The sequence below is a fragment of the Rana temporaria genome, chromosome 12 (assembly GCF_905171775.1).
Source record: "Rana temporaria chromosome 12, aRanTem1.1, whole genome shotgun sequence".
NCBI lineage: Eukaryota > Metazoa > Chordata > Amphibia > Anura > Ranidae > Rana > Rana temporaria.
The window spans coordinates 29,112,665-29,136,678 of NC_053500.1; the positions used below are offsets into that span (position 1 = coordinate 29,112,665).

Here is a 24,014-nt window from a genome sequence, read left to right on the forward strand (position 1 = left end):
TTTTGAAAAACAATGTTTTTTTCATGCCGAAAAATGATTGTGTGTACGCGGGATGAGGGTCGCATTCTCACCACCACCGTAAAGTGGACATTCTTCCCACTAGCCACCATTGTAAGGGGCATTTGTCCCACTGACCACCAATGTGTAAGACCTGACATTTATTTCAAGGCTTCCTTTGGGGTAGAATGGTTGAGAAAGGCTGAAATAAAGCTTTGCGTATCGGTGTCCATTCTGGCATACATTGAGCGGAATATTTTCCTTAGCATACCCCTGTTCTGTGCCTCAGTGCACATTGAACTGTATTAGAATTCTGTGGTTAGAGAGAAAGAGGAGATACCAAGAAATGTATTTCGGCTCCTTTCCGAAACTAGGAATAGGATTTTTTTCTTTCTTTTTTAAGGGAACTAAAAAGTTCTATTGTTCTGCAATCGAGTGAAAACAAAGTAAAAGCAAAAAAGTTACTGAAAGTTTTTGCTCTCTTTTTCAGATCTTCCCCCAGTTTTTCACACTTCCTTACGTAATGTCTGGTCCAGCCCATTGACTTAACACTCACAAGCTGAGACTTTTTTTTTTTTTTTTTTTACATCTGTCCTCCTAGCCCTCCCCATTTTCCTCCTCCTCCCTCCCTTTCTGTCTCTCTCTCTCTCTCACTCACCCCTGCATCCTTCTGCAGGAGAGCTGGAGTTTTAGTATTAGAATGTATCTCTGCTGCCGGCATTTAGTTATCTCTCTCTTTATAAAATGCACCTTCTTGGTCTTTATCACTGATCTGAGGCTTGCCATTGCCAACACAGGTAAGGGGATGCACCCTGATGCTTGCCTAGTGCCTGCATAACTTTGCTGCCCTGCTCATTGTTCATGAATTCTGCAACTGCTTTCACTGTTCCACTTTGGGAATGTGTTGTGAATGTGTTGGCTTTTAGAAGAGTTCTCTTGAATCAAGTCTTTTGAGGAGTTGTTGGCTAGTCGAAGGGAACTTTGGGGGGATTGAGGTGGCCTAGCAAGGGGGAAGAAGAGTGAAGGACTGAGTGAAAGCAGATGTGCAATATAAAGGTCCTTACAATGGGGGAGGTGGAGAACAAACTTTTTTGGATACTACTTCAAGTTACAGCCTGGTACTAAACAAGTAACAATTTCTTCTCTGTGCACATTGAGTCTTAATGACATCGCCTAAACAACTAAATGTGTCTTTAATAACGTGGCCAGCTATAATCCCTAAACAGCATTTGTTTGGGTGCGTGTTTATGTGCAATTTTCTAAAGTAAGCAGAAAGTTTTGTATTTTTTTCCCCCAATCCAGTGTTTAGAATGTTCTATGCACAAGGCTGGGCCCAAATTCTGGATCTGCCAAGTCATCAGAAAGCTGAGGAAATGTAATTAAAGCGGGAGTTCACCCGAAAAATTTTTTTTAACCTTAGATTGAGGCTCATTTTGTCTAGAGGAATCAGGTAGTTTTTTTAAAATCGAAGCCGTACTTACCGTTTTAGAGAGCGATCTTCTCCGCCGCTTCCGGGTATGGGCTGCGGGACTGGGCATTCCTACTTGATTGACAGGCTTCCGACGGTCGCATCTATCGCGTCACGAGTAGCCGAAAGAAGCCAAACGTCGGTGCTGCTCTATGCGGCGCCTGCGCACCGACGTTCGGCTACTTTCGGAAAATCGTGACGCGAGAGATGCGACTGTCGGAAGCCTGTCAATCAAGTAGGAACGCCCAGTCCCGCAGCCCATACCCGGAAGCGCCGGAGAAGATCGCTCTCTAAAACGGTAAGTACTGCTTCGATTTTAGAAAAAACTACCCGATTCCCCTTGACAAAATGAGCATCAATCTAAGGTTAAAAATGTACTTTTCGGGTGAACCTCCACTTTAACTAGTTTGTTTGAATGTCTGATACTAATTTCCCATTAACTGTTGGTTTATTGGTTAAACTAGATGGACTTGTGTCTTTTTTCAACTTATGTGACTATTATTTTTATTCTGCATGAACAGCGTTCTTTATGTTACATACGGTACATATCACATTCAGAAATTTGTTTTGGTACACCTTCTTCCAATGTCAAATCGGTTGACCAAACTTCCTTGCCAATGCAAAATTTAAACATGGAGTTATTTCTTTTATAATAGTTATTTTTTGCATGTGAGAAATTAAGGAAAACTGTTGGTGGGTTGGGATCATTTGAGTGGTCCATAAACAATGAGGTAGGTAGGCAGTAAGAGCAACCACAATGCGGCTCCAAATGTCATTACTGTGGGAACCCAAATTCTAGTATATCGTTGGTTTATATTTAATGTGTCAGTATGACATTTCATTCATTTAGATTGTAAGCTCTAACAAGCAGGGCCCTTTGATTCCTCCTGTATTAAAGTGTATTGTATTTCTACAGTCTACCCTCAAATTGTAAAGTGTTGCGTAAACTATCGGCGCTATCTAAATCCTGTATAATAATAATAATAATTTCATATTGCAAGTAAAAGTGGGCCATTACTATGTAAGTTTTAATAGGTTCAGTAATTCATGTGGAATACAGAGGACCCCATGGCATTTTTTTTATAGGACCAAGCAATGTTCCGCTTCAATCGCTTTTAACCTATTAGGTTGCCACCTCTTTTGGTGGTGTTGGGAGATGAAGCCCAGTGTAATTTCCGCATTCTAACCTGCAATGGCACTAGCAGATGTGACTTTGACAGATTGTTTCCAATGGTTGTTGAACAGGGCCTGAGCCTCTTGTCAGTCCCCATCTTCCTTTACCCCTGTGACCCCAAGCCCCGCCTCCGTTGTCCCAAGGTCCTCTAGTTCCGTAACAACTGATGGATGCAGCACAAATTGCATAAGACTGCCCATTAGAGAACCTTTCCTATAAAGACTCAAATATGAGTAGGCCAGTGTTATAGAACCCTTCATGTCATAGGTTGGCACACAGCCTGCTCTTTCTCTAAATACAGTGTCAGTAAGCCATTTCTTTGGGACACAAAGTATAAATATGTCTTTAGTATGAGAGACCCTTTGTGCTGCAGCCCCAACGGTGAGTCACTTCGTCTATGAGACCCTAAGATGTTTGTGTGCTCTCTCTCTATGAGACCCAAACGTGAGGTTTGTACTAAAACTCCAATTAGGAGTGTGCTATATTTGGGAGACCATAAATGTTATCTATGTCACCAGGACCCATAAATTTGTAAGTATGAATCACTGAGACCCCAATTGTTAGCATGCAATGTCTTCTAAGACCCCAAGTTTAAAGTAGTTTTAAACCCTAGCTGAATGACATTTATAGCTAGATTCAGGTACATGTGTGTATCTTTGCGGCGGCGTAGCGTATCGTATTTACGCTACGCCGCCGTAAGTCAGAGAGGCAAGTGCTGTATTCACAAAGCACTTGCCTCCTAAGTTACGGCGGCGTAGCGTAAATGGGGCCGGCGTAAGCGTGCCTAATTCAAATGAGGATGAGGGGGCGTGTTTTATGTGAATGGGTGGTGACCCGACGTGATTGACGTTTTTTGCGAACGGCGCATGCGCCGTCCGTGTACATATCCCAGTGTGCATTGCTCCAAAGTAGGCCGCAAGGACGTATTGGTTTCGACGTGAACGTAAATTACGTCCAGCCCCATTCACGGACGACTTACGCAAACGACGTACAAATTTCGACGCGGGAACGACAGGCCATACTTAACATTGGCTATGCCACCTAGGGGGCAGCTTTATCTTTACGCCGGCGTACCTCTTACGGAAACGGCGTATCTTTACTGTGATGGGCGCACGTACGTTCGTGAATTGGCGTATCTAGTCATTTACATATTATACGCCAAACTCAACGGAAGCGCCACCTAGCGGCCAGCGAAAAAAAAAAATTGCACCTTAAGATACGACGGCGTAGGAGACTTACGTCGCTCGTATCTTAGCCTAATTTAAGCGTATCTGGTTTCCAGAATACGCTTAAATTTACACCGGCATAGATTCAGAGTTACAACGGCGTATCTACTGATACGCCGACGTAACCCTACCTGAATCCAGCTATTAGTCTGCTAAAGCCTCATGTATCACGCAATTGCCATTTTTTTTATACCCTACACAATGGTTGGCAACCTCGGCCCTCCAGCTGTAGTGAAACTACAAATCCCATCATGCCTCTGCCTCTAGGAGTCATGCCTGTGATTGTATGGGTCTTGCAATGTCTCTTGGAACTTGTAGTTTCAAAACAGCTGGAGGGCCGTGGTTGCCTACTCTTGACATAATACAAATCTTAAATCTTAATTTTTTTGCATCTTAGTACTGCTGATCTCTTTTGACCCTTTTAGCATCTTCCTCCCTGCATGGTCTTGCCCCGGTGTTGGCTGCTCATCATTGCTCAGGACCAGCTTCTTGACAGTGGTCATGATGGTCCATGCCTGCACATGAGCCACTTGTAGCCTTCACCAGGGTTGTGTGTGACACAGTGACAATGCAGGAGCACAGTTGGGAGACCGTTGTCACCCCGTAACAGGAACAGACTAAACAAGAACCTTAGTGGCAAGATCACCAAGTATTATGATAATTAAAGCCGTTTATTTTAAATATGAAAACAACTTTTGAAAATACATTAACCTGTTAGAACGTATGTGAGAGTTTACCGATTGGGTTTAGATCTACTTTAACTGATGTCTTGGAAATAGAACAGAAGTATTATAAAGTGCTGCGTAAACTGTTAGCGCTATACAAATTCTATATAATAATAATAATAATTAATACTAATTTAGGAGTAAACGGCCCGGATTCACAAAGCACTTACGCCGACGTATCTCAAGATACGCCACGTAAGTACAAATGTGCGCCGTCATATCTGTGCGCCAGACCCACAAACTAAGATACGCCTAAAAATAGACTTCATCCCATCGACGTAACTTTCCTTCGCCGGCGTAGAGTGGGCGCATATTTACGCTGGACGCATGTGGCGCTCCCATTGATTTTGTATTCAAATATGCAAATGAGGAAAATACGGCGATTCACGAATGTACGTGCGCCCGACGCAGGCTACGCGATGTGTGCGTAAGTTGTACGTCCGGCGTAAAGTTAAGCCCCATAAAGCAGGTGTAACCCAGCAGCAGACATGCAACGGTCTGCACCAGGGAACTCAAGCCGGCGTATTTTACGTGGTTTACGTTGGACGTGTGTTTGACTGGGCGTAGGTTACGTTCATGGCGTACGCAGTGATCCGGCGTATCTTAGGCAGTTGTTCCGACGTGGTTGTGAGCATGCGCACGGGGATGCGTCCATGTCACGGCGCATGCGCAGTTCGTTATACGTATCTGTCTGGCGCTCGGCCCATCATTTGCATGGGGTCACGCCTCATTTGCATGGCTCACGCCCACTTCCACCTACGCCGGCTTACGCCTTAGAAACGCAGCGCAGTTTTGGGAGCACTGGCTTTGTGAATTCCATGCTTGCCTCTCTGCGCTGCGTCGGAGTAGCGTAAAGGAGATACGCTACGGCGGCATAAATGTGCGCCGCTGTCTGTGAATCATTTTCAACTGTGCTTCTGCATTGTTACATTGTGACGTGGGCTTCCGGTGGAGAGTATAAGTGGCCATTTTAATGGGCATTACACAGGCATGGACCACTCATGTCACCACCCTGCCCTAAGAAATGCCTTTCAGCCATTGTTGGAGTGCATGTAGACAGAGAACCATTTTTCAAATGTCGCAGTCCAGGCTTTTACATTATAGTGACATCATCAATGCAAAGGAACCAAGATGAATATTCTGCAACAAAGGTTGAGGTTCCAACATGTATTTATAATTATACTGCTCCTTTTATAATGTTATGAAATTCTTTGTCACGCTAAATTTGAGTCTAACTTTGTTCAAAGTCCCCTGTGCTTTGGCCCATATATTGGATAGCTGTGGCGTGGGGGTGAGAGGCGTTCAGCTGGGCTTGATAAAATACAGACAGTAAAAATCAGAGACAGATGACATGAGCATATCTTCAGAAATATAACGCAGCTGGCGCAACTTCCCCTCTCCAGTGACACGCGTTTACATGTCACTGACTGGAGCAGGAAGTCCGGTGTTTGTAAACAGAATGGTATTAAATTGTCGCACTTTAATCATCTCTCTCCTAATGGGGTAGAATATCTTCATTTGCATCTGCAAAGAATGACATTCTTTTGTCATGAATATTGTGTGTCATTGTTTCCAGAAGACATCTAGGGCTTGTTCACAGCAGGACTTAAAGTCAATTCCCCTGTCAATGAACCGGGACTGCGTGGGCTGCTCAGAGCGGACAACGCATACAGTGTGAGTGGGCCTTTATGGGAAAAGAAGACATTAACGTATACACAGGCCTGGTTCAAGGATTTCTGACACCCTAGGCAAAACCTCATTTTGCCACGCCCATTAGGGTGACCACGTGTCCCGGATTGCCCGGGACAGTCCCGCATTTTGCAGGTCTGTCCCGGGCAAATTCATTCCAGGACAATACAGTGTCCCAGAATGAAACTAACATAGACACTCCCCCGGGCCAATCTGACACCCCCAAAAAAGGCCGCCACATCACCACTTTACTCACTGACAGTACTTGTCCTGGCCGGGAATGCCTGGAGGAGCACAATCTCGCCCCCTACTTGTGATTGGAGAAATCATAAATCCCGTCTCTTGTGTCCAATCACTGTGCTGTGATTTGTTACAGCACAAGCTGATTTTTGGGAAGGGAGGGTGTCCCTGAATGGCAGTTTGGAAATGCGGTCACCCTGGCGCCCATTGGCTCCGCCCCTAACTCCACCCCCTTTGTCCTGAATGTGTATACGGTGGAGGTGGCAGGGTGAGTACACAGACCTACTTGATTCCTACACTGACCTACCTGACTACTACACTGACCTACCTGACCGCTGCACTGACCTACCTGACCACTACACCGACCTACCTGACCACTGCACTGACCTACCTGACCAATACACTGACCTACCTGACCACTACACCAACCTACCTGACCAATACACTGACCTACCTGACCGCTACACTGACCTACCTGACTACTACACTGATCTATCTGACCAATACACTGACCTGCCTGACCCCTACACTGACCTACTTGACCACTACACTGACCTACCTGACCACTGCACTGACCCTTATACTGACCTGACTAGTACATTGACTTACCTGACTCCTAGACTTACTGACCCGGCCACTACACTGACCTTACCTGACCACTACACTGACCTTACCCGACCCCTACACTGACCTACCTGACCACTGCACTAACCTTACCTGACCAATACACTTACCTACCTGACCACTACACTGACCTTACCTGACCCCTACACTGACCTACCTGACCACTGCACTAACCTTACCTGACCAATACACTTACCTACCTGACCACTACACTGACCTACCTGACCCCTACACTGACCTACCTGACCAATACACTGACCCCTACACTAACCTACCTGACTACTACACTGACCTACTTGACTACTACACTGACCTACCTGACCACAAGCAGCGAGCGTCCATTTTCACCCCTCTTCCTTCCGGGGCCACGAGATCCAGCTTTGTGACTGGCCAGAGTCGCATGACGTCACTCCCGCGCATGCATGCGGGAGCCGCCAGTCACGCCATGACCCCCTTTAGAAACAGCACAATCGCAAGTTTCTAAAGTGTGCCTGCGCCGTGGTCTACAGCGCATGTGCCGTAGACATCGGGCACCTACAGGTAAGCCTTAATCTAGGCTTACCTGTAGATAAAAGTGGTTGTACAGGGTGTACAACCACTTTCAATTAGAACTGCAACCGCATCCTTTTTTCTAGTTTTGAACAGAGGAGGGAAGTGTTAGAACTTCTTCTAGAAATGTATTGCTGTCTTTTTCCCCATCATGGAGATTTCTTTCCCTTTCCTTCACTAGAAATACAACAGGAAGTGTCAGGAAATCTTCTAAATGTAAGGGAGAATCCCAACTTTAAAAGGTACCTTCGTAAGTGTCTTCTAGATAAACTAAATAGTATGCTCAAGCCCTCTTAAACCCCAATGCATATTCAATATATAAATGTGATTGCTTTGTTGAGCTTAACAAATCCTAGTCATATACGCAGAATATATATGCAGATAGGGCTTGGTGTCTTTCATAAGGTGGGGCTTGATTATAACTTTTCTAAAAAAAATTATTGAATTATAATCACATAATTAAGCAAATGTTATGATGACTGTTAAAGTCTACCAAAACCCTTGGCCCATTCTTTATGTTCTTTTATGTACATAGTTAGCCACAGATGTCACAGGAAGTCCTTGTATACTCTTGGCAGCCATGTACTATCTTACTAGCCCACAGGCTGTTTTCACATTCACTCACAGTTTATCATCACCATTGATGGCCAAGGTTTTATTATTCATCCTTAAACAATCCTAACTGCTTAGACAAGTTATGGTTGTTTACTCCGGTCAACAGAAGGATCAAAGGGTTAGATAAAGCTCCAGCCATTGTTTACCATGTCAACTCACCATGTGTTTCTCCACAACCAAACTTGATTGTAGTTAAACACAATTATCAGAGAAGATAAGTTTATCGTTACAGCACTTAAAGGGGTTGTAAAGGTACAATTTTTTTTTCCTTAACTGCTTGCCGACCAGCCCTATGAACAGCGATCTGTCATTTCCCCATGTCAGTCCCACCCCCCTTCAGTTAGAACACACACAGGGAACATAATTAACCCCTTCCACGCCCCCTAGTGTTAACCCCTTCCCTGCCAGTGGCATTTTTATAGTAATCAATGCATTTTTATAGCACTGATCGCTATAAAAATGCCAATGGTCCCAACAATGTGTCAAAAGTGTCCGCCATAATGTCGCAGTACCGATAAAAATCGCTGATCGCCGCCATTTCTAGTAAAAAAAAAATATTAATAAAAATGCCATAAAACTATCCCCTATTTTGTAAACGCTATAACTTTTGCACAAACCAATCAATAAACGCTTATTGCGATATTTTTTTTACGAAAAATATGTAGAAGAATACGTATCGGCCTAAACTGAGGAAAAAAAATCGTTTTTTTATATATTTTTGGGGGATATTTATTATAGCAAAAAGTAAAAAAATATTCATTTTTTTCAAAATTGTCGCTCTATTTTTGTTTATAGCGCAAAAACTAAAAACCCGCAGAGGTGATCAAATACCACCAAAAGAAAGCTCTATTTGTGGGGAAAAAAGGACGCCAATTTTGTTGGTGGTTTTAGTCACTAGTGCTGATAATTGTATCCAGCCAGTGGGGAGGACTTCCCATGCACCTCGCTGGCAGAACACAGTAGTGCTGCAGGAGATATTCCCCCATCGACACTGCCTGTGTTGATGGAGGGGGAGGAGTCAAGCAATTTTTCTTTCCTTTAACCCATGGTTGAAGGTAAGAAAATTGCATAATCTTTTGCCTGTCTAAAAATGGATCCAAACCTAGATACTGAAATATCATATAAGCTATAACATGTTAATGTAACTTTAATAGTTGATTTCAGTTTTTAAATAATACTTGGTAATCCTGCCATGAAAGCTCTTGTTCAGGCACTTCTTGTTTACCCGTGCTTCCATAATGTCACATACACACATTGGCCACATTGCCAAATGACGGCTACAGCGCAGTCGTCTAGTTTTGAGATGCTGTCATATGATGGTATCACGTAATCACGCATACCTGATTATCAATGCACTCCCACCAGTGCCAACAGTGCTGAAAATCTGTACCCACCAATGCTGCAAATCTGTGCCCACCAGTGCTGCCAATCAGTGCCCAGAGCTGCCAATAAGTGCCCATCAGTGCCTCTTCATCAGTGTCACCTATCAGTGCCGCCCATCAGTGCCACCTCTCAGTGCAGCCTCATAAGTGCCTTCTCATCAGTGCCAACCAGTGTTGCCTCATCAGTGTAGCCTCATCACTGCCCATCAGTGAAGCCTCATCAGTGAAAAAGAAAAAAAAATCTCTATTTGTGTGAAAAAAAAAAAATGTTGTTTGGGTACAGTGTTGCATGACAGCGCAATTGTCATTCAAAGTGCAACAGCGCTGAAAGCCAAAAATTGGCCTGGGCGGGGGGATGTAAAATTGCACAGTAGGCAAGTGGTTAAAATACAAGGGGCTTTGCTGACACACATTGAGCTTTGCAAGTTTTTATTACCGCAAGTTCGGGCGCATTTGTGATGCAAAAACGCACGTCTGCTGGCTGTTTTTGGGGTACCATTAACAATGAATGCCACCGCAAGCACTATGTGCGTTCTTCACGCATTTATGGAATGCTTAGATGCAGTGGTGACCCATCCATACAGGGCGCAGGGCGCTAATCTATGCGTCCAGCCCCCTAGTCTACATGCAGGGCGCCGGACGCATGGATTCTAATAAGGTTTTGTTTTTTTTTGTGAATAGAGCCAGAGGGTGGGAGGAGAGAACTGCACCCTGAGCCCACCCAGTTGTGTGACAATAGCAAATTAATATTCGCTATTATCTTCCTGATTCTCCTCCTGGCCAATCAGGAAGCGCTGCCGGAGACCTAGATGGGGTAAGTGCGGGGCTGGTGACCGACCGACCTTGGATTGTCTTTTGACCCCCCAAAAAATATACCTCCAGCTGCCACTTAGATGTAAATGGACCCTAAATCAATAAAAGTCGTGCAGGTGTTTCACCAGATTAGGCGACCGTGTAACGGAAGTGACATTTCATCGCCGCCATCTTGCTACACCCTGCACCTGTCCATAGTAAGGATGCACTGAGAAGGGGTAAGCGGACATCTTGTTACACTCACCAGAGTTTTGCGTTCCACACTTTTTTTTAACAGTAAACTGAGTTTATATAGTCAGATACAGTACTTACAACTCCGTCTTACTGTTTAGATGTTGGATTTTAAAAGCTGACGCAAGCCTCCTGATTATACAGGTTTGTCAATCAACATCTAAACGGTAAGACGGAGTTGTAAGTACTGTATTTGACTATATCAACTCAGTTTACTGTTAAAAAAACACTTTTAGTGACAGTGCTACTCCTCCATAGATACAATATAATGAGTGAGCGTTGTCACCAGAGGACTGTGTGCTACCGGCAGGATCATCAGGTGAGAATAAAGATAAAAAAGGCTTATGAAAAGAAAACAAATGCAGCCACTACATCTCAAGACTGACAAGCTGCAATATTTAGCTATAGCTATAGCTTTAGCTATAATTTTGGAACATATGCCTATGATCCTTAGAGTTTTTTTATTCTGCAGTGATAGAGACCCGAGATCAGCTCCTATTACAGGAAATCTGCATGGAGTTTGTATATCGGTGACTCCAGTATCCTTGCACAATCCATGCTGATTGGTTAATTGGTTTCTACTCAGAACTGACCCCAAACTGGCAAGCAGTGTGGCTTTATGACTGTGGTAGGGAGCGTGGATTGTAAACTTCTGCAGAGGATGTTCATGTGAATGGTCCAATGTTCCCTGTAGTGCGCTGCAGAACATGTTGGCACTATATAAATAAACACAAAGAAAATACTGCTAAATCCCAGGGCAGAAGTGTTCTGAGTATTCAAGGTTCAGCCCACGGAGTGATTGAGTCCGCTGTGCGTAGGGTTCGTAAATATAGGACAGATTTATGAGTTTTGTAGGACAGAAGACATTTGTGATACAATTTGTGAGGGAGATATTTTCTTAAACACAGTTGGCTTCCTGTCTGGGATTCTGCTGAAAATTCCTGCAGTCAGCTTTTCTTAGTCATTTCTTTGTGGGACGTGTCTAATAATAAAAATTAAACAATGACCCACACACAGCTGTTTGCCAAACCTAAATATGGTTGGGTTTATACAAGAAAGCACAAAGAGCAAACATGGGTAATCAAAGTATAGTCACTTAAAGCTAACCAATCAGATGCAGCGTAGTGGGAATAATGAGTGATGACTACAGGTTCTGTGTCCGCTCTGCATAAGTGGAGCAGACACTGACCTTTCACCTGCCCGCTCAGGGTACAACACTTTGCTTCTCCGCTAAACAACCAGGGGTAGATTCATGTAGGAGATACAACGGCATATCTCCAGATACGCCGTCGTATCTCTGAGTGTGCGGCGTCGTATCTATGCGCCTGATTCATAGAATTAGTTACGCATAGATTTGACTAAGATCCGACCGGCGTAAGTCTCTTATGCCGTTGTATCTTAGTTGCAATTTTAGGCTGGCCGCTAGGTGGCGCTTCCGTATATTTACGCGTTGAATATGCAAATTAGGTAGGTACGCCAATTCAGAAACGTACGTTTGCCCGGCGCATTTTTTTACATCGCTTACGTTAGGCTTTTTCTGGCGTATAGTTACCCCTGCTATATGAGGCGTATCCTATGTTAAGTATGGACGTCGTTCCCGCGTCGAGTTTTGAAAATTTGACCTTGTTTGCGTAAGTCGTTCGCAAATAGGGCTGGACGTAATTTCACGTCGAAAGCAATGACGATTTGCTGCGGAATTTCGAGCATGCGCACTGGGATTTTTTCACGATACGTCAAATACGTGGGGTCACAGTAAATTTTGATAAAACACGCCCACACCATCCACATTTAAATTACGCGGGCTTACGCCGGACCACATACGTTACGCCGCCGTAACATAGGGCGCAAGTTCTTTCTGAATACGGAACTTGCACCCTAAATTACGGCAGCGTAACGTATCTGAGATACGTTACGCCGCGCGGATAGATACTCCATTGTATCTGAATCCGGCCCCCAGTCTGTCTATACCAGTCTGATCAATATTCCTATCGCACACATTTCTGGTAGATATGGCTCATAAAATGGTGGGTGCTGCAGCGATTACCAGTTCAGTCCTGGAAACCGCTGGGTCCTAGTGCCATAGCATACTAGCTCATTATGTGGCACTTACCTGAAATCGAAGCCCCCAAAGTGCTCCTCGTTCCCCTGCGCCGGCATGTCCCCTCGGAGCTTCTTCTTGGTATCGCCGCGCCGGCGCTGTGATTGCCCGGGGCGGCGATGACGTCACTCCCGCGCATGCGCACGGGACCGGCATAATCCCAGCATGATCCCAGTCCAATGCCTGGGTGCTCATTGCGCCTGCGCCGTTGTCTATCGCGCATGCGCCGTAGACATCGGTGCAGTGTTTTCTGCATATATCTCCTTAACCGTGTAGGTTAAGCAGATATTTCTTGCACCTACAGGTAAGTCTTAATGTAGATGAAAAATAAATAAATATCTAACCCTTTAAACCAAAGTGTCAGTAAATATTAACAGCGCTAAAGAATAGATGAATATTCTACTAAATGAAAAAAAATTGAATAAAAGGGATGTACATAAATTACACAAACATGCAAATAAATGTACAAAAAAGATATATCACAAACATGCAATTGGATATAAATAAATTCATCCCGTGAAACAACTAAATAACGTGAAGTAGCAAAAAAAGGCACGTAAAGCCAAGACACCAGCTGAAATCTATCAGTAATTAGAAAGCAATCCTGCCCCTTGTCAGTGCAAATTAATATCAGCTGGTGATGGCCTATTAAAAGGTGTCTCATTGCCAAGGTGTCACACAAGAAACATTTCACGATGGGTAAAAGCAAAGAGCTCTTTTTAGGTCTGGATCACACCTATGCAGGTTGCAGTTTGCATATTCCAGGTGCAAACCAGGCCTAAGACCTTCGTAACCTTATTTATGTAAAACTAATATGTTCCATCATGCCCATGAGTACCGTGTGTCTGAGATGGCTTTGAGGGAGTGAGAAGGTTAGTATGAGGCCAGGTTCACACCAATACAGGTTGTAGTTTGCATATTCTGGGTGCATTTTGCGATTTTCAATACACGTTTTTGATCCATTGAAGTCCGTGGAACCAAAAACCAGAATAAGTCCCTGACCCTTTCCATAAAATGCACAGATGTGAACTATACATCCATAGGAAACCATGTTGAACCAGCCCTCAGGCTCGATTCACCGCATTTTTGGACACTCGTTTTTACTACGATTTTACCGCGATTTCGCGTTTTGTGTTTTTTTTCTATTTTTTTTACACTGTATCTAGCTGGTTGCTAAGGAGGGGGCCGGAAAGATGCCCGCCATGTCCTTAACAACCAATGAGTCATCAGCTGTCAGCGGGGCTTCCCGCTGAATGTAAAAAAAAAATGGAGGGGTCCCCCCAAAATCCATACCAGACCCTTATTCGAGCATGCAGCCTGGCAGGTCAGGAAAGGGAGGGGACGAGCGAGCGAGCGCCCCCCATCCTGAACCATACCAGGCCACATGCCCTTAACATGGGGGGATGGGTGCTATGGGGCAGCGGAGGATCTGCGCCCCCCACCCCAAAGCACCTTGCCCCCATGTTGATGGGGACAAGGGCCTCTTCCCGACAACCCTTGCCCGGTGGTTGTCGGGGGCTGCGGGCAGGGGTCTTATCGGATTCTGGAGAAGGGGGCCCCCAGATCTGACAGATCCGATCTGACAGCTGATGATTCCTCGGTTGTTAAGGACGAGGCACCGGCTTCCTGGCCCCTTCCTTAGCAACCAGCTAGATACAGTGTAAAAAAAAGAGAAAAAATACGCAACACGCAAAATGTGGCAAATTCGCGTCAAAATCGCCTTAAAAATGCGGTACTTGCTTCTTGGATGCGGGTCCATTGAATTCTATTACATGCAAAACGCTGTATTTTGTGGGGAAAAAAAGTCCCCGACCCTTTCCAAAAACGCAGAGGCACAAAAATGCATTCATGTGAAAACGCCTTACGTAAACAGCGTATTTTTACTGCGACTGGCAAGCGTACGTTCGTGAATAGGCGTATCTCGCTGATTTACGCATTCTAGGCGTAAATCAGCGTTCACGCCCCTAGCGGCCGGCGGAACTAGACAGCTAAGATACGATGGCGCAGGCCGTCGTATCTTAGCTACATTTAAGTGTATCTCAATTTGAGAATACACTTAAATGTATGACAGCTTAGATTCAGAGTTACGACGGCGTATCTACTGATACGCCGGCTTAACTCTTTCTGAATCTGGCTATATGTATATATAAATACACACTGAAGCCACTGAAACCAACTATGTGCATTTGCCCAGAAGAATATTTTTTTTTGTCTCATTGCGGTAAAATGTGATGAACGGCACCGAACGAGTTAACCGCCGAGCTATTTAATAGGCAGCTCCCATGTTCAGCAACACATAAGGCTCTTGACCTTCTTCTATCTCCGCCCTCAGGCCCTGCTAAACACAGCCAAGGTTTTTGAAAGCTCCCTGGAGGGTCAGCTCTGTGGTCAGTCATGATATAATAGTGGCTGTGTTCCGTACTTCTCTTCAAGCTGGGTGTGACTTTGTCCGAGGGACAGGCTTTTTTTTTAAATCCTTCATCCTTCACTGCAGTTATCTTTGGGACTGAACTCGTTCGTACTTTTTAACGCTTTGTGATAACAGTGGCCCGATTTTGAGAAAATCGAATGGCAAATTAAAATACTATTGGAATTATTTTAAATTGCAGTGGATAATTGAACTTTAATAATAATTTTTGTTGTTTTGTGGCAAAAAATAAATTAGCCTTCTTATTTCTATTTGGGGAAGCTCATTAAGCCTTTTGTCCCTTTAAATAGCTCAGGATTTTCCTTTTTGTGGTTCTGTTAAACACATAGGGCCAGATTCTCAGAGACTTACGTCTGCGTATCAGTAGATACGCCGTCGTAAGTCCGAATCTGCGCCGTCGTAAATTTAAGCGTATTCTGGAAACCAGATACGCTTAAATTAGGCTAAGATACGAGCGGCGTAAGTCTCCCACGCCATCGTATCTTAGGGTACATATTTATGCTGGCCGCTAGGTGACGCTTCCGTTGAGTTCGGCGTAGAATATGCAAATGACTAGATACGCCGATTCACGAACGTACGTGCGCCCGTCGCAATTAGTTACGCCGTTTACGTTAGAGATACGCCGGCGTAAAGATAAAGCTGGTCTCTAGGTGGCGCATCCCATGCAAAGTATGGACGTCGGAACAAGCGTATCTTTTTACGTCGTTTGCCTAAGTCGTACGCGAATAGGGCTGTGCGTAAATTACTTTCACGTCACAGGCATTGAGCCGACGTATTTTGGGGCGTAAATACGACGTGATACTGAGCATGCGTGCGCATGCGCCGTTCGTTCGGCCATGCATCTACATGGGGTCAAGCCTCATTTAAATACAACACGCCCCCTACAGCCTACTTTGAATTACGCGCGCTTACGCCAGCCCATTTACGCTACGCCGCCGTAACTTAGGAGCCAAGTGCTTTGTGAATACAGCACTTGCCTCTCTAAGTTGCGGCGGCGTAGCGTAAATACGGTACGCTGCGCCCGCGCAACGTAGATCGGCCGTACCTGAATCTAGGCCATACTGTACAGCAAAACATGATGAAAACAAAAAGGCAGAAGTATGTGACCTCTGCCTCCCTCCCAAGATGACAACCTCCTCTCCTCCTCGTGTCTAATAAAGTACACCTTCTTCTAGTCCAAAAAGGACAAACCTGATGTTTTTTTTTGCATGCCACGGTATCAGTGGCAGCTGGTGCTCAAATTTTTTTGGGTAGGGGGGCGCAAACACCCCGTAAAAAGGCCGGACATCTGAATGGGGGGTGGCTACAGCGCCCATAGATAGATTCATGCAATGTGGCGGGTGGACTGTAGTCCACCCCCTAGTGGCTCGGCAAGGCGAGGACGTCATATGACATCCTCACAGAACTAGAGCATCATCGTGCCGCCGTCAGCATTATCGTGCTGCCAGGCGGTAGTAAAGTGGTTAAAGGCATTTGGATGTCTAAGGGAGGTGTTTACAGGTAAATAACTTGCATAAAATATATTAAATGCACCATTGGTGTGCGCAGCCTATTACATTAGGGTGTGCACACCAGAACACAGACACGTGTGTATATCAGCAGAGCAGTGGACGGTGTCAGTAGAGCAAAGACTGTCCAGTAGGACAGTGGACAGTGTCAGTTTTTATTATTTTTTGCAATTCTTTTTTTTAATGATTTTTTGATTAGTTTAGTGTGCTTCTGTTAAGAATGAAGACAGGGGCGATCAGTACAGATCACTTACTGTGTTCACTCAGAAAAGGAAGGAGTCGGTATATAAAATATTTACCAGCCCCTTTCCCACTCCACACTGAAAAGAGAGGAGGGAAGCTGGCAGCACTGCAGAGGGGAGAGACGAAGTAGGGGGAAATCGGCACCATGCAGGATGTTTAGGGTGTGCCCAGGCACACCCGGCACACCCTGTGCGCATGCCTATGAAATGCACATCTAATCCTATAGTAAGATTTTTGATACAATTAGTGATCCAGTGACAGGGTCTTTTTATGAAGGAACTTCATCTATTTAAAAAACAAAAATAGCAGTCAGTAGCTATAAAGACTGTAGTTTCTGACTTTTAAAAATCTTTCGCATACCAGTCCAAGTCCACTGCTGTCTTCCCACAGCTAATTCTTCTTATCATTGTGGGTCTTTGGTGCCGCCATTTTGGATTTGGATTTGGGAGCCAGCTGAAACTTCTTGAGGAATCACAGCCAGGCTCCCCACTGCGCTTGTGCCGATCAATCGATGTAGTGAGACCGATCCTAATGCCTCCTGGGCATGGGCGTCCGCTCCATAGGGCAAGGGGGGGGGCAATTGACACAGCACACAGCGAGCAAAGTGAAGCCGCCTCCCCCTCAAGTGTTTATGTGTACACAGGGGGAAGGAAACCTGCTGTGACCCGGCCATGCTGATGGCTGATCTGAGGTACTGAATGGGATGGGGGAGGGGAGGTCCGTCTTTGCTGAAGGGGGGGTCTGTGCTGAATGAAGGGGTCTGTGCGGAATGGGGGGCTGTGCTGAAGGGGGGGTTCATCTGTGCTGAATGGAGGGGTCTGTGCAGAATGGGGGGTCTGTGCTGAATGGAGTGGTCTGTGCTAAAGGGGGGGGGGGGTCTGTGCTGAAGGGGGGTCTGTACATTCTCTAGGCTATATTTATATGGGCATGAAGCTGAATTATCTCAAGAGCTAATTCACACTGCCAACTGGCCGCGTTATCGGTAAAGCGCCGCTAAAAAGTGCTGCTTTACCATCGTTTTAGCTGCGCTATTCGGCCGCTAGCAGGGCGCTTTTAACCCCTGCTAGTGTTTGAAGAAAGGGTTAAATGTGTATCACCGCTGCGGAAGCACCCCCCCCCCCTGAAAAAATTTCAGTGGACGCCCATGCTCCTGGGATGTGTGATGTGTGTCAGGAAGCTTGGGGATAGATTTTTGGGGCCATGGATTGTACACTGAAATTGTTTGCTCTTGGTAACAAACATTGGCAAGAGCATGGTTGGCTTTGAGGATGGGCAATGAATAGTACCAGATATGAGGGTAGGTCACCAGAAAATGTATTGCCTGAGAATTAACGGGGTTGTAAAGCTTTTTTTTGTTTTTTCACCTTAATGCATCCTATAAATTAAGGTGAAAAAAACCTTGCACTCTCGGGCCCCCCCGTTTTACTTACCTGAGCCACGAAACTCCGTGGGTGCGATCCCACGATGCTTTTCCCCAGCTTGAGGCGGCTCCTCATTGGAGATTTATAGCAGCGCAGCCATTGGCTCCCGCTGCTGTCAATCAATTCAATGACGCAGTGCGTCAGAGGGCGGGGCCGAGTGATGCACTTGGCAGCTTTGGCCGCCACCGTATCACACGGGAGCGCGCCAGCAAGTCAACCCCCTTTGGGAGAGCGTTTCCCAGAGGGGGGTTATCTCTTGCGGGAAGGAGCCGAGACAGCCGCCGAGGGACCCCAGAAGAGGAGGATCGGGCCACTGTGCAAAACGAACTGCACAGTGGAGGTAAGTATGGTATGTTTGTTATTTAAAAAAAAAATTTTTTTTAACCCTTACAACCTCTTTAAGTTTGGGTTCCTGTCTTCCTGAATCAAAAGCATTGCGCAGGTTTGAGGGTAGGTTTCCACACTCAAATGGTACTGTTCTGTTTGTGGGACTAGAGCTAATGTACCTATAATATAATATTGCTCTGTGTTCAAATACAGAACTATGTAACTGAGGACACATCCTCTACGAGAAACCACAATTTGCCTAATTTTGAAGAATTGCATTAACCCATATTTACCGCAATAAAAACAGGAAGGAAAATCAACAGACAAAATCTTTGCAATGTATATTTAGTTATAGCTAGATTCAGAGAGAGTTACGCCGGCGTATCAGTAGATACGTCGTCGTAACTCTGAATCTACGCCGTCGTAAATTTAAGCGTATTCTGGAAACCAGATACGCTTAAATTAGGCTAAGATACGAGCAGCGTAAGTCTCCTACGCCGTCGTATCTTAGGGTGCATATTTACGCTGGCCGCTAGGTTGGCGCTTCCGTTGTTTTCCGCGTCGAATATGCAAATGAGCAAGATACGCCGATTCACGAACGTACGTACGCCCGTCGCAATTAGTTACGCCGTTTACGGAAGACATACGCCGGCGTAAAGATAAAGCTGGTCTCTAGGTGGCGCAAAGTATGGACGTCGGAACAAGCGTATCTTTTTACGTCGTTTGCGTAAGTCGTACACGAATAGGGCTGTGCGTAAGTTACGTTCACGTAGTAGGCAGTGTTCGACGTATCTTAGGCATTCTATCCGCCATTCGTTTAAAACATCATTTACGTGGAGTCATGGTTTATTTACATTAAACACAATTTGAATTAGGCGGGCTTACGCCGGCCCATTTACGCTACGCCGCCGTAACTTAGGACGCAAGTGCTTTGTGAATACAGCACTTGCCTCTAACTTACGGCGGCGTATCGTATATGGGATACGCTACGCCTGCCTAACGTTAGGCAGGTCTTACTGAATCTGGCTATTAGTATCTAAAGCAAAATTGGCGCTTCACCTAGACTATACGCAAGTACTTTTCATCATCCATATGTCATTTCCAGGACTTGATTGCCCGCTGGCCATCCAGAAATGTCACGGAGAACCATTTCCTGTAGGAGTATATTTAAACCCTGCTGTTCTACCTCCTCTTTGGTTTTTGGTTTCCCGTTGTGCCTTAAATTAAATCACCGTAACCCATATGAACTCACACATGTGTACAATTGGTATGCACACTCATTGCAGAAACTCTGTGAGAAACTTGGTGCCAGCTCACAATTCATAGGAACGGGAAAAAGCGATTGAAATAGAATGAAAACATGTCTATAGTTCCTAATGTTGGAGTTGCTTAGCTCTCTAAATATAAGCTGTTAACCATTGTATCTGTTTCTTGCGGTTGTAAGGCTGCTTTTATGCAAATTAACACATCTAGCCCAGACACCCAAAATTATTTGTTGCCTGGTTTCATGCCATTTTACCATAATTGAGAGTCAGTAGATGCCATGCCATGTCCCCATTCACCCCTGACTATTGCCAGCTATGTCAGGCCGAGGAGAAGGAGTGACCAGACATAGAGCAGACATTTTTATTTCCAATTTTGCTCAAACATTTGCATACCCTGGGAGAAATCGTGACATTTTGGCATTAATATTGAAAATATGACTGATCATGCAAAACATTTTTTATTTAAAGCGGAGTTCCACCCATAAATATAACATTACATCAGTAGTTTTAAAAAAATGTCATTAGTCCTTTAAGAAAAAAAAAATGTTTTTTAGATGCCTTCAAAGTGTTGTTGCTAGGCAGAATAGTTAATCTTCCCACTTCCTGCAACTATGTGCTTAAGCTTCCTAACCTACACCGCACAGACTCCTGGGAATGTAGTGGGTGTAACTTTCCAGGAGTCTGTGCACTCCCCAGTCTCGAAGAATCATGTGACTTGGACAGTACAGGTGCTGAAACCTGATCTGAAACCTATTACACTGCTTGTGCAGCACTGAGCATGTGCGAGATCTGCAAGGCTGAAATCCAGGAAGTCATACAGTCTGGCTTCATGATGCCCACACTTAAGATGGCCCCAGTCAATTTCTATTTTATAAAGTGTCTAAAATGCTGTAACAACCTAACAAAACTGACCTTAGTTTACAGACTAACTTTACTAGAATACATTAAGCTTGTGTATTACAGGGGTATTTATATTTAAAAAGTGAAATTGTGGCCAGAACTCCGCTTTAAGGATAGTATACAAAATAGGGTGTAAGTGCAGCGCAAAAAATATTCAAAATTAATAATAAATAATAAATACAGGGAGTGCAGAATTATTAGGCAAGTTGCATTTTTGAGGATTAATTTTATTATTGAACAACAACCATGTTCTCAATGAACCCAAAAAACTCATTAATATCAAAGCTGAATATTTTTGGAAGTAGTTTTTAGTTTGTTTTTAGTTTTAGCTATTTTAGGGGGATATCTGTGTGTGCAGGTGACTATTACTGTGCATAATTATTAGGCAACTTAACAAAAAAGAAAAATATACCCATTTCAATTATTTATTTTTACCAGTGAAACCAATATAACATCTCAACATTCACAAATATACATTTCTGACATTCAAAAACAAAACAAAAACAAATCAGTGACCAATATAGCCACCTTTCTTTGCAAGGACACTCAAAAGCCTGCCATCCATGGATTGTGTCAGTGTTTTGATCTGTTCACCATCAACATTGCGTGCAGCAGCAACCACAGCCTCCCAGACACTGTTCAGAGAGGTGTACTGTTTTCCCTCCTTGTAAATCTCACATTTGATGATGGACCACAGGTTCTCAATGGGGTTCAGATCAGGTGAACAAGGAGGCCATGTCATTAGTTTTTCTTCTTTTATACCCTTTCTTGCCAGCCACGCTGTTGAGTACTTGGACGCGTGTGATGGAGCATTGTCCTGCATGAAAATCATGTTTTTCTTGAAGGATGCAGACTTCTTCCTGTACCACTGCTTGAAGAAGGTGTCTTCCAGAAACTGGCAGTAGGACTGGGAGTTGAGCTTGACTCCATCCTCAACCCGAAAAGGCCCCACAAGCTCATCTTTGATGATACCAGCCCAAACCAGTACTCCACCTCCACCTTGCTGGCGTCTGAGTCGGACTGGAGCTCTCTGCCCTTTACCAATCCAGCCACGGTCCCATTCATCTGGCCGATCAAGACTCACTCTCATTTCAGCAGTCCATAAAACCTTAGAAAAATCATTCTTGAGATATTTCTTGGCCCAGTCTTGACGTTTCAGCTTGTGTGTCTTGTTCAGTGGTGGTCGTCTTTCAGCCTTTCTTACCTTGGCCATGTCTCTGAGTATTGCACACCTTGTGCTTTTGGGCACTCCAGTGATGTTGCAGCTCTGAAATATGGCCAAACTGGTGGCAAGTGGCATCTTGGCAGCTGCACGCTTGACTTTTCTCAGTTCATGGGCAGTTATTTTGCGCCTTGGTTTTTCCACACGCTTCTTGCGACCCTGTTGACTATTTTGAATGAAACGCTTGATTGTTCGATGATCACGCTTCAGAAGCTTTGCAATTTTAAGAGTGCTGCATCCCTCTGCTAGATATCTCACTATTTTTGACTTTTCTGAGCCTGTCAAGTCCTTCTTTTGACCCATTTTGCCAAAGGAAAGGAAGTTGACTAATAATTCTGCACACCTGATATAGGGTGTTGGTGTCATTAGACCACACACCTTCTCATTACAGAGATGCACATTACCTAATATGCCTAATCGGTAGTAGGCTTTCGAGCCTATACAGCTTGGAGTAAGACAACATGCATAAAGAGGATGATGTGGTCAAAATACTCATTTGCCTAATAATTCTGCACTCCCTGTAAACAAAAGTCCAAATGATGCAAAATGAATAGAAATCCAAAGAATATATGAAAAAAAGTCCAAATGATGCAAAGATGAAATCCAACGAAATTGTGAACAACAAGTTCCAGAAAACCTTCACCAGTGACGTCAAAATTATAATGGTGATCCCTCCAGCTCTGATAAGCTTGGCTACTCTCACCTTAAGGCATGGACTCCTGTGTTACCAGGTAGTCATGCAAGCAGAAATCAATATCACAGGCTTAATGACTGTATCCTATGTTCATTTCAGATTCCTCAGAACTCGGCAGAAATATCGTACCATAAACAGAAAAAGAGATCTAAGCGCTTACTGTTATACCGATATAACATTTATTTGTGTCATAACACAAACTACTCACATGTAAAACACGTGAATGGCAGCATATAATGCAAACATGTCTGTTTGCTTCCAAAAGACGGCAGCGGGTGACGTCAGACCAAGCTCCTCCCCCGTACGCGTTACGTTTCTACAAACTTCCTCAGTGATCATATGAAGCCATTTTTTTTATCACATAGTTGTTTGGCTCCTTTTTAAATCATAATAACAGAAATCGCCCAAATGGCCCTAATCAAAAGCTTACGTACCCTGAAATGTTTGGCCTTGGTACAGACACACAAGGTGACACAGACAGGTTAAAATGGCAATTAAAGTTATTTTCCCACATCTGTGGCTTTTTAAATGTATAATTGTCAATTGCTCTTGGTAGCTCTCACATGAATGCACTTTGCAGGCTGGGTACTGAGCCATGGAGAGCAAAAACGAAATGTCAAAAGACCTGCGTAACAAGGTAATAGACTTTTATACAGCTTGAAATGGATATAAAAAGATATCAAAAGCCTTAAATTTGCCAGTTAGTACTGTTCAATCACATATTAAGGAGTAGAAAATTTGGGCATCTGTTGATACCAAGCCAAGGCCAGGTAAACCAAGAAAGATTGCAGCTACAACTGGCAGAGGAATGGTTCAAGAACAACCCACAGGTAACCTCAGGAGAAATACAGGCTGCTTTGGAAAAAGATGGTATGATTGCTTTCAAGGAGCACAATACGACACAAAAAAATGAGCTGCATGGTCGCGTTGCCAGAAAGAAGCCTCTACTGCGCCAATTCCACAAAAAACACGAAAAGGCACGTGAAGGTGTTGTAGGGCATATTGTAATTAAGCTTTTTTTTGGCATTGGCGCATTTCTGTATTAACCCCTTGGCGCCGAGCGGCCGCATATTTGCATGCATTAGCACCAACAGTGCTGTGTCGAGAGCTTGCACCTTGCGCGCTCCCAGTACAGTGTCTCACTGAAACTCGCAAACTTTTCCGATCATGTGACC

General features: G+C 44.4%; 1 protein-coding gene across 1 annotated transcript in view; it reads left to right on the top strand.

Moving 5' to 3' along the window:
- The first annotated feature begins 638 nt into the window (after nt 1-638).
- MRC2 (mannose receptor C type 2) overlaps nt 639-24,014 on the top strand; it is a 107,941-nt gene continuing 84,565 nt past the window's right edge. The window contains exon 1 of the mRNA XM_040330882.1: nt 639-794. Within this exon, the coding sequence (XP_040186816.1) occupies nt 698-794 (97 nt within the window). The 5' untranslated portion in view covers nt 639-697. The remainder of the gene's footprint in view (nt 795-24,014) is intronic.